The sequence below is a fragment of the Adiantum capillus-veneris genome, chromosome 7 (genome assembly GCF_014529385.1).
Source record: "Adiantum capillus-veneris isolate H3 chromosome 7, ASM1452938v2, whole genome shotgun sequence".
NCBI classification, from domain to species: domain Eukaryota; kingdom Viridiplantae; phylum Streptophyta; class Polypodiopsida; order Polypodiales; family Pteridaceae; genus Adiantum; species Adiantum capillus-veneris.
Window position 1 is genome coordinate 120500692 of NC_140937.1, and position 12143 is coordinate 120512834.

General features: G+C 44.9%; 1 protein-coding gene across 1 annotated transcript in view; it reads left to right on the forward strand.

The window, feature by feature from the left end:
* The window catches only part of LOC147454525 (Polynucleotidyl transferase, ribonuclease H-like superfamily protein), a 47645-nt gene that overhangs the window by 12425 nt on the left and 23077 nt on the right, over positions 1 to 12143 (forward strand). The window contains exons 2-4 of the mRNA XM_086516450.1: positions 11576 to 11639; positions 11710 to 11779; positions 11858 to 11942. Coding sequence (XP_086372576.1) covers positions 11576 to 11639; positions 11710 to 11779; positions 11858 to 11942 — 219 coding nt within the window. The remainder of the gene's footprint in view (positions 1 to 11575; positions 11640 to 11709; positions 11780 to 11857; positions 11943 to 12143) is intronic.

The window sequence follows — 12143 nt, forward strand, 5'->3', positions numbered from 1 at the left end:
TGCCCCCCCCCCCCCCCCCCGCGCTCCCTATAGGGCCTACCCTTGGTTGCCGGACCGAGCCTTCAGCCCCCCATGATTGGATATAAATGAGAAAAGCTGAGAAAAAAGAGAAACGGGCAATAACAACCCATAGGGCTCAGGGGAAAAATGTGCCAAGGCTGGGGAAAAATACTCTCAGTGTGCAGGAGCCTATATGGCCATGGACCCAAGCCAAAACCTGAGCTAAACATGGCTAAACACAATTCGACATGAGAAAAGAACCTCACACTGGCCGAGCATAGCCACAAAACAGCCCTCACTCCCTAACACCTGTCCTTGGGAGAAACTGGGACCGATTGGATGAATCAAGAGAGATGCCTGAACTCTTAACAAAAGGAAACGCACTGAGCACTCATCCTGAGCATTCACCATCAATCACTTCTGCTGCACATTACATTGGTATCAGAGCTCTTTGGCAGTGTTCGGTATCATTACTCAAGAAAAGAACTCAGGTTTATTTTTTCAAAGAATCTTCGTGTCCCTGCCTCGGACTTATTAGCCACTCCCACCCTTAGTCCATCGTGCATCGGGTGCGCATCGGTTTTCATCGCTCTATCTTAAGGGCCATTAAGCCATAAAATAACCACTTTTTTTTTTTTGCTTGGTTGATATTACACGTAACCCAAAAAAGAAGGGCTTGTCCAGCCTCTGCTCATTCCTCTTTTCCACTCATTGAGAGCAGACCTTGCGCATTGCGGTAGGCCAATCGACATGAGGTGGGAAAAAGCAACCTTGGTGTGAGTGCAAGGCCGCTAAGGGGTGCACCGGCAGGAAGCAGTTGAGCTTGGGTAAGAGAGAAAGCTTTCTTCAACGTAGATTGCAACCAGTACCAAGTACCAAGGATCCAAGTACCCCAAGTACCCCAAGATTCCAAGTATCCAAGTACCCCAAGAACCCAAGTATCCAAGTACCCAAGTACCCAGTACTCAGTGCATGGTCATCACCCGAAGCAGAATGGATACTTCGCGTGAAGGTGACGAGTCTAAAGTTGGAGAAGAAGTCCCTACCCAAGGGGGACCATTTCCAGATCCTCCTTCACCCCATCTACTCATGGATGACACCAAATTCTATGGAGACTTTTCTAAAGTCCATGATGGAAATGATGCTACAGTGGGAGGCTCAGTGAGCCGCAATTGAAAGGGAAAAGGAAGCTCAACGAACCGAAGCCAAAAGGAAAAGTAGGCTCAATGGGTTGCCGTGGAAAGGGAACGCATGGCTCTAGAGAGGGAACGCGAAGCTCAACGTGTAGCTGTTGAAGAAAGGAGGGTAGCTACGGAGCTAGAGCGTGAGTAGACACGTGAAGCTCAACGCATACGCCGAAGAAAAGAGGGTAGCTATGGAGCTAGAGCATGAGGTGTTGCGAGACAAACGCATGCACGACTTCGTCCTGCACGTGCTCTCCTCAAAGAGCGATCCACTCAAAGAGGCCGGCGAGTCATCGCATAGATCATGTAGAGATGACGACTCCAACAATCCAATCACTGAAAAGTTGACTTTCAATAAGTATGATGGTAAGATGGATGCTTCTGTAATTTATTCTTGGTTACATCAATTTAAAACTTATTTTTCTACTAACAAGAAAAACAATAACAATAAAGCCTTGACTGCTGCCATGTATCTGTCGGGTGATGCCATTAATTGGTATCAAGCCTAGCAAGAGGCACAGTTAGCCGAACATCTTGAGCATGCCGCAGTGGTTTGTCTTACAATTGGGTCGACTTCCAAGACAAGCTCAAGGTTTGTTTTATGCCACCGTAGAACCTTGATGGGTTGAAAGAGGATTGGGGAGGCCTCTAGCAAAATGAAACTCCTGTTACGTCTTTTCCTAACTGTATTTTGTAGATTGGTGTTCAATTGCGTAAGTCGGATGGGGATCACAAAGAGGCTTTCCTCTTTGGTTTGGACGAGTACATTAAATACGATGTGCAAGTCTTTGACCCAAAGGACTACAATGACGCCGTTGGAATCGCTCTCGCATAGGAATTGAAGCACAATAAAGGTAAGCCGAAGGAGAACAAGTCAAGTACTCCTGAGAACCAACAGAATCAGCAGAATGGTAAGAACAACGGTAAGAACCACAATACCTCTCCTTCTCAATCTTCCACTACACCTAGAGCACAGAATTCTTCACCTAACAGTGATAATCAAGGAAAGGCTAAAATTGAGGAAACCTCTAAGTTGACACCTAATGAAAAATCTGCCAGCGCACATTTAGAAGCTATTCCAATGGATCCTATTGTGGTTTTTGGATTTGCTCTTGGCATGCACTCCTCACTTACGCATGAATGTCCTAAAGTTATAGTCTCAATACATGATATAGGTTTTTGTCTTAAGTTTGTTGTTTCTCGTCACAAAGTGATAGCGTGGCATGACCAATTGAAAAAGAAATGGCTGAGTGGACAATAGAAAGGTCATGGGGTCGAAAACTCTAAAAAACAGAACTCGGGACTTTGGGAGAGATCTCCATAAATTGCGTTGACATGCTGACGTGGAAGGCCGTATGGAGTTTCCACATTTTGCGTTGCTGGTGTCACGTGGCAAGCTATACGAATTTTCGCGATTTGCGCTAAGCTGATGACGTGGCAGCTTTAGCGCTAGCTTTTGGGGATTATATGCTTTTGAGTTGAAGTGCTTTTGATCTGATGCTTTTAGGGCTTTGCTTTTGGGCATCCCTTGTAAGAATAATAGAGCCCTTGGGCTTCTCACTTTGCAGAGCCTTTGGACACAGAGTCTAAGAGTTGAGGCTTCGAGAGTTGTACTTTGTTGTGATCAATAATAAAGAAATATCGAAAGGGGCGCCAGTCTTTGGTGCCAGTGCGTTTGGGCATGGAACTCCGCCGTGTCGTGTCGACTCTCTCTCTCTCTCTCTTTGTAAAGTTTAGTGATTTTGAAGTTTCAGTTTGTTTGTTGCTATTGATTTCTCGCTTGGAGTGACCAAGCTTGTAACATTTCTCCTCTGTCTGGATGTGATGTGATATTTGGCATGAAGTGAAGCTAATTGGAAAGAAAACTCTCTCTCTCTCTCTCTCTCTCTCTCTCTCTCTCAGGTGCCTCTCCCATTGTTATTCGCTGTGAACAAAGTATTCCTTCCTTGCCATTGATCTCTCACTCTCATGTTTTAAAAGGCGATAAAACACACAGTCTAGTAGCATCTCTCAGTACACAGTCCCACAGTTCATAATAGAATCAATTATTGCATGATAAGGAACCTCTCTCTGTTATTCATTCTCCTAAACATGACACACATTTTTAGCATGATAAGATTTAATTGTTCTTAAGGATCATCAAGCCTTCATGTGGCTCCAATTTGTTCCATTCTTGTGAGCAATTTGGTGGTTTGATTGATTATGTTCCTAGTAAAGCTAACCCAAGTGCAAAATTGCTCAGTCACTCACGAAGGACAGATCTTGGCTCTGGAGTCGAGGTTCACAGAAACCATTTAGGAAGTATCTTTTGTTCACATGAATAGTCAGTATGCATTTTTTGAGTGTCTCATTCGTGACGGTCTCTTGTATTTTCTCACCGTCTTTCTGTGCTGCTTGCTCATAGGAAAGCCATATTGCACGATGCACATGATTCACTCACGGATGAGCACAATAGCATGAAGATCTCTCTGGGAAAGGTAGAAAGTTTGCATTCAAGGAATACACAATGTTTTACTATTGTAGGTTATGTCAATAAATTTTGCATGCTCATTCCTTGGCAAGACACAATCAAAGCACAAGCATTAGCATGATTTTCCATTAAGCATTGGTATTCCCCTTGTGGTTTGCAAGAGTTTATAGTTTTAGGTAGGAAAGTCAAGGTTTAGATCATGTTTTGGTCAAGTACTCGTCGCATTCTATGTTGACATGCTGTGTCACGTGACACATCCAACCCTATGTGTCCGTGGACAAGCTACAGCATGATTAGGGTTCAATCAGTCCAATCAGTTTAGATTTAGAAGTGATCTGGCACTTTTGTGAGTCTATTCGTAGACCGTGCATGCCCAGTCACTTAGTGTAGATGCATATCCTCTGGTTGCACACAGCATGATCATAAGCATTCCCATCAGAATAAAGCGTGGCAGCCATAGAGCGTAAGTATGCCTTGGAAGCCAAAGAAAGTCAAGCCAAATTGGATCGCAAGAACAACGAAAGACAAGCAGAATATGACCGCAAGAACAAAGCAAGACAAGAGAAGGGCGACCAAAACATGAAAGAGTTGTGGCGACTCTTTTCTCAAGTGCAAGCACAAATGCAAGAGATGCAGCCATAGATTGTGACTACAAAGAAAGCGTGGCAGCCATAGAGCGTAAGTATGCCTTGGAAGCCAAAGAAAGTCAAGTCAAATTGGATCGCAAGAACAACGAAAGACAAGCAGAATATGACCGCAAGAACAAAGCAAGACAAGAGAAGGGCGACCAAAACATGAAAGAGTTGTGGCGACTCTTTTCTCAAGTGCAAGCACAAATGCAAGAGATTCAGGAGACGGAGACTCTCTCAGTCTCTTCTTCTCCCAAGCATGACACACAGGATTTGCATGATGATAAGCATGTTGATTTGAATGATAATGATGAGCATGATGATTTGAATGCCAATGATTTGCATGATGATTTGGATGATAATGATGAGCATGATGATTTGCATGATCAAGATGTGATTTCTCACAAGCATGATGATTTTCATGATCAAGATGTGATTTCTCACAAGCATGATGAGTTGTACGAAGATGTGATTGTTCACAAAGATGATGTGTTAGTTGATACTTGCTCTAGTGAAGCTATCCTCATTGCAGATTCGATCAATCACGAAGAACCGATCTTGGCTCTCGAGCCTAGGTCCAAAGAACCCCCTCAGGAAGAATCGATCGTGGCTCTCGAGCCTAGGTCCAAAGAATCCTCACAAGAAGTATTATGTGTTCGAATGATTCGTCAGCACGCATTGTTCGAGTGTTTCGTTCGTGATCGTTTCTTGTATTTTCGTCAGCGTCTTTATGTGAGCCCTTTTACTAGGCATGACATATTGTACGTTGAGCACGTTTCACTCATGAATGAGCACGAATGTATGCGGATTGTTCATGAAAAGCTGAAAAGTATGCATTCAAGGACATCACATTCCATGTCTCTTCCTTGGCACGACACAGTTGTAGAAAGAGCACATGAAAGTATGAGCACCAAGCATGGGCATTTCCATTGTGAATTGCCAAAGTTGATTGCTCTAGATCATAAGAGAAAGACTCGATCTCATTGTTTGCGTGTGTGGTGAACGGTTTGGCACTCCTTCTCTTTGTTCATCTACATTGCATGCATAGTCTTTTAGGGAGACGAGATTTTTTCCAGTCGCTTTACGTGGAATGGGTATTCACGTTTTTGTGTTGGAAGTGGTTTCAGGAATTTTCAGCCGTGGAGATTCTTGAAGAAGAAAGAAGTAGGACTCTAGACGAAGTTGAAGCATCGAAGGAGCCACAAAAGACTTTGTGTCGCTTTCGGCGCGGCCCAAAGAAGAAGGCTTTGCAGACCTTTATGAAGTTCAAGTATCGCATGACCCACGCATCGGAGTGGGCCGACGAAGAGTCCTTTCCAGGATCCCGGATGTTATTGGCGATCTCCCTGTACGCCATACAGTTCGGTACGAGTACCTCACTTTGAAAAGGAGGGGATGTCACGTGACACATCCAACCCTGTGTTCGTGGACAAGCTACAGTATGATCAGGGTTCAATCAGTCCAATCAGTTTAGATTTAGAAGTGATCTGACACTTTTGTGAGTCTATTCGTAGACCGTGCATGCCCAGTCACTTAGTGTAGATGCATATCCTCTGGTTGCACACAGCATGATCATAAGCATTCCCATCAGAATCCATCAGAATCAGTGCATTTAGCCTATTTTCCCTATTTTTGACATTTTTCACTTATTATTTTTAAGTGACTTTTGTTGGAAAGTAGGTAGGGCAATTTTGCTAGTTTGTATATAAGCAAACTAGAGCTAGCACTAAATGGCAGAAGAGGCAACATGAGCCAAGCTCAGCAGGCAACTTCTCAATAGGACCTTGGCGGTTTCCCCCTCCAAGCAAGAACCCCTGTGCTAGCGTTTTCTTCATCAGCCATTCCCTAGGGTTTCCAAGATTTGCACCATCGCCAGAAGCAAGACTCCCTTCACCTAGCGTTTTTAGCAAGCAGCAGCATCGCCATAGTTCCCCATGTCCTTTGTGTTTTTCATCACAGAATTGCATCTCCAGAAGACTTCAGCATGAGTACTTTTCATCAGGGCTACACTGCAAGAGAACCTCAGCCCCTTGCGTTTTCCAGAGCCCTAGCGTTTCCAGATTTGCAGCCTCAGCCATGGCGATTTTCAGCCATTGAGAACCTACCCACGTCAGTGTCTTTTGGTGTCGAATCATTTCAGCCATTAGCGTTTTTGAGGACAGCAGCCATTCAGCCTCAGATTTCAGCCCATAGCGTTTTTGGACAGCAGTAGAAAGATTGCAGATTTCAGCCCTTAGTGTCGGTGTCGTCATTCCCGTCGTCGTCGTCAACATAGCCTAGACTTGCATCAGTCTCATGCATACCGTTTGTACGAGATTGTGCGATCATAAGTAGACCACTCTCGCCGACGAGTGGGGCCTTTGGAGGAGGGTGGTGTCGTATCTCTTTTCTCTCTCTATCTCTCAGTCTCATACACTTGCACGCACAATGTCTATTCACTTTGTTTGTGATCATAGCATTCTCTCATTAAGAACGGAAGGCTCTCCCTTCCATAAGAACAAAAGGAACCTTGAGCACAATTCGGAGCACTCATCTTGAGCAAAGCGCAAACATTCATTTCGCTGCACCTAACATGCTGACGTGGCTTGTCGTACGGACTTCCGTAATTTACACTATTGATGTGGCACTGTACATACCAATTCGTGTTTTGCGCTGCTGGTTGCTGACGTGGCAGATTGAATGGCCATGGGCCTTTGAGTACGGGCTAGGGGTCTCTTCTCTAGCAGTCTGACATGAGCAGAAGTAGAGCAAGAGTCTCAACAGTTGTACTGAGTTCAGAGAGGGTGTGAGCCACGCGTGCCGAAAATGCTAGAGAGAGAGAGAGAGAGAGAGAGAGAGAGAGAGAGAGAGAGAGAGAGAGAGAGAGAACACAAGTGCTCTGCAAATGATGCTCTCAATACACAATCTAAATGACTACAGAGGTAGGGCAAAATGTGTAACTGGTGCAAAAAGCATAAAAGTCAAAAAATGGCTAAAAATGTGTGTACCCAGCCAGGCTCAGAAAATGACTGGCCGGGCATGCGCTAAAGTGTTCGCCCACGCAATCTACATGATGTGCAATGGGTGGCCAACCCGAGACAATCACTAGCCTTACAAAACGGCGAAGCAACGGTGGTGTAACTCTAATAGTGTTGCCATTGTAGGGCATGGATGCTTTGACGATCATGTTACACCTTGGTGAGTTTGTCTATTGCATCGGTTTGGATGCATGCACAGCTAGAAATTTATGGCAGAGATTATGCAACACTTTTGGCACAAATGAGTCTAGAGAGATGCCTATACCCGAGGACGATTTTGTAGACACAGAGATATCGGGTGCTGAGGTTGTGGTCATACAGGGCATGTACATAGGCGTTTTCGATGGATTAGACAACGCAGGAGACAACACAGGTTAGATGCTATCACTTTGGTTGATGTGGGAGTAGATGTAGCGTATGTGGCTATGCATGACGGAGATGTTGACTTTTCTTCCATTTTACTCCCGACTTTCTTATGTCGTTTTTTGATGACGCATTACCTTCGCATTGGATACTAGATGCGAGTGCTAGGTTTCATGTCACGCCGAGTTGTGAGTGGTTTAGCACATATGCTAGTGGTATGCTTGGACGTGTGTGTCTAGCTGATGGTTCAATGCATGACATAATTGGTGTAGGAGATGCCAGGCTATCATTGCCGAATGGTGCATCATACTTGTTGCAAGATGTACACGGTGTGCCAGGCTTAACACAGAGCTTCATCTTTGTGAGTCAGTTACGAGACATCGAATGCCAGGTAGTGCTAGACGAGCACAATTTCAGATTGCATCGCGGACAGCTACTCATAGCGAGAGGTGCTAGTGTTGGCATGGTTCATGTGATGCGAGTTCGTCACGTTTGAGACGGCACAATCTTTGTGAGTACGCAGCCATTCAAAGAGATGAGGCGTGTCTTCTTTGCGGATAGGTTGCATGATGCTCCAGTTCGTGAGTATGTTGAACCATTTGTGCAGACAGTTATGCAACAAGGCGTGTCATTCGTGATACAATGACAAATATGGATGTCTTGAGCGCTGAGGATTCAGCCGTGATTGAGTCATTCATGGATATGCTTTAGGCTAGAGGCTGATGTGTGTGAGTTGGAGCTCGACATTGCTCTCGATTCACAGGGCTCAGGACAGACGGATGCTTTTGAAATGCATGTGACGTGCGATGGACACGAGGATGGATTCCACGGATCGGAGCCCGAGTGTCGGGATGATTTCCATGAGTCGAGTTTTGAGCCAGATTTGACTGAGAGGGTCAGACTGGCAGAGATTGCCAGGATTGCATCAACATTCGGGAGTCTCATGTACGAGATATTGATCTTGAGACCCGAGATTGCATTTGCGGTAGGTGCATTTGCTACATCTCCCCTTCTTGAAAGGGAGTAATTGTTCGTGATTACAGCATATCTGCAAAACAACTCAAGTTAGCTCAAAAATTTCCGAGGGTCATTCCGTGGGACATTCCGAGGGACAATCAATTTGCTCTTTTTACTAAGGAGTTAGCTTCTCCTTTCTGCTCTTTTGATCAAGGACTTCTCCTTTCTGCTGCTTTGATCAAGGAGTTAGCTTCTCCTTTCGTCCAGATCGGAACTCTTCTATTCCGGCGTAGTAAAATTAGCCATCACACCCAGACCCTACTGATCTTCCACGGGTGTCTTGATGCACTAAAATTACATTCCCAGGCAATCTCATCCAATTAGGAGTATTCAGTAGTCGACACATCACAATGCAATACGAATGCTCACATATGCATGTTACAGGACATAGAAACATAAAGCCGCCGATGAACACTCCTCCCGCATAACCTAACAAGGTCCGGGCCGGGAGATATTCAACGACTCCCTCATCACTCCTCCCGCATAACCTAAAAAGGTCCGGGCCGGGAGATATAGAGGCCTTTTACAACAAAACGCCCCCCAGACCGCAGCCTGCGTCATTTGGAGGTGCTGAGAGTAACCACTGCTCAGACTTCTTAATACTCCTCCTGCCAACTCAAAAGCTTCTCAAAATTAAAGCATCATCCCAAAAGTTGGCTAGCGTAATTTGCGGAGATCCGTACGGACTGTCACGTCAGCAAGTCAACGCGTTTTACAGAAATCGTCCACGTCAGCAGTCAGCGCAATTTCCGTGACTGAGCCAGCAGGCGTGTGTGTCCAGGGGCCAGCCACGTTACCAGTTTGTGACAATTGTTGGGGTAACGCCGCATGTGGCCGGTTAGGCAAGGTGCTTGCGCACTATGCTTATTCATTATGTACATAATAGAAAAAGGGTGCTCACATATTCATAGTGAGTTTTAGCTCCTGCAAGCACCGGTTCTTCTCTCTTCTCCATTGTTGCACACACACACACACACACACACACACACACACACACACACACGCTCTTGCTCGCGCACTTCAGTATTTGCTTTTGGTTGCGTAAATGGAATGTATACACATGCAATACCTCAGTGCAGACTCTTCTGACTCGATGGGAAACGTCGCCGCGGTAACTCTTTAGAATGAAGCACCTTTGGGGCTGATTTGATGCACCTTTTGATCCGTCTCGATGAGGGGTTGCTGATGGCCACCAAGGGGTAGATGTGGGGCTGATTTGCTCTCCCGATGCGAGAGGAAACAAGGGCTGAAAGCTGGTTGCAAAAACGCAGGTCTGGCACGCAAAATGCAGCAGATCTGTCGCTTAAAGCAGGGCTGAAAAATGCAGATGATAATGATGCCGATGATAGACAACAATGGGAGCACTCAATGCCGCGATGGAATGGCCGAGAAGAGGCTCAATAGGCTGTCGAAGAACCGGAATGTGACGAAGATGCAAGTGGTAACAGATCTAGACCGGTTTCGGCGTGGGAAAAGGCTGAAATCTGAAAATGTTGGGCTGATCTGTCGCCAAGGGTAGCGCTAGGCTAATCTGCTGCTTGGAGCAAAAATCACTGGGCTGGCTGATTGCAAAACACTAGGCCTTGCTCTTGCTAGTGATTCCAGAATGTGCACAATGCTGGCCCCTGTTGCATGAGGAAGCCATCTCTGACTTTCTCATGATCAAAGGACATCACTTTCCAGCATTCGACGTGCAAGAGAGGTGGCACACATACGGGTGAGTTTCTCCAACTCTTGTATGTGCTTGTAAGGGCAACACATGCAAATGAGGGGAAACCAACAAGATTGTTTTCTTACTTGTTTGGTGGTGATTCCATGCTGAATTTTCAGCTTATACTTTTGTAATTTTGGAGGAATAAACGTATTCTTGTGAAAGGGCCTAGCCGTTCGGGGTCAGCGCTCTGTCACTCTCAATCTTCTCTCTCCAATCTCTCTCCTAGTCTTTTAAGTTATCCATATCTTTATGCATCTATTATGTCATATCTCCATATATATATATGTCCCTCTCTCTCTTAACCGGAGATTGATATTTATCTATTGTGAAAAGTGTTAATAAACATGCGGTGTATCAAAGGCGAGATTTAAAAACCTCACGTAGGGCCCTCCAAAAGGTTATGCAGCCTCAAGTATCAAGATGACTATCGGAATTGCCAAAATTGGCACCACACGAATGTACTTGGCAGTATCCCTGAACTTCGTACGTAAAATGTGAGAAATTGACCAAATTTGGTAACAGTGACAGATGCGCATAAACAAGCGACATTTTAACCAAGCAGCCCGAAAATTGTCAATCTCCCATCTGAGCTGATATTCACCTTAATCACGCATGAGAGGCATCAGAATCATGAGAGTCAAATATTGCCAAAATACTCATCAAATAACCATAAATTTGTATATGCAACTCAAACCGCTAAAGTCTGACAAAAACAAGTAGAATCGGCATCAACACTCTTCATCAAGCTCCCGGTTCACGGCCGTAGTCTCTGCACGCTCCCGAGAATCGAGCTCACTGAAGCTTTGATACCACTTGATGAATGGTGTGTGTTCACGGAGAGCGAGAGCGAGAGAGCACACAGTATGGGTGAGCTCTCGCAACATACAAGTTCCCTGCAGCTCCTTATTCTGTGCATTGTATGAATAAGATAAGATCCAAAGGTTAGTAAAGTGAGTTAGGGGCATTGGACGTTCGGCCAGGGCACAACAGCCCTTAAATCCCAACAGCTTTTGTACCTGTTAAGTTGTTTTGATGGCAAAATTCACAAGTGTTATTGCACCATGTGTTTCACCTAGATTTGTGTGGAACATCCTGTCACCATGCACTCATCTCTGTGTGCGTGCACGTTCAAGTGCGTGGGGTTTTCACTAGTCTCACCAATGGATAAGCTATTTTTTCAGGTATTGAAAAAAGGTCGGCCAAGTGGTAAACCACGAAATGTAGCTGATAAGAATCTCGATGAAGGTGCAGCCATTTATTCTACCGTTTCTCGTACGCATTCATGTTTTTGTTCACAGAAGATTATCTGTTCCAGCCAAGTCTGGAGGAAAAACTGGAATTGAAAGCTTGCTGAAAACATTATCTCCTAGAAATGATGATTGCAGGCAATTACTCCCCTTTGACAATCTTATTCTTTCATCTTCTTTTTTATATAATCTGAAAGCCTCCATGCAACTTTTCAGCATTACGAAGGTTCTGGCCATGGATTGTGAAATGGTGGGAGCTGGTTTGGATGGCAAAAGAAGTATCCTTGCCAGGGTTAGCCTGGTAAGCATTTATTTTTGTGTGTGAAGGTTACCAGGCTTAAACAAACTGGGTTTGCCATATGCCAATTTCTGAAACTTCTATGTGCAAGTGTTCCCTTAGAAGGATCTTTTAAGTATTAGAGAATATTTGCATCTCAGAATATTCTTAAGGGTGTTGAATTGTCTGTCAAACGCTGTATGTAGGCAGAAAAATGTCGCTATT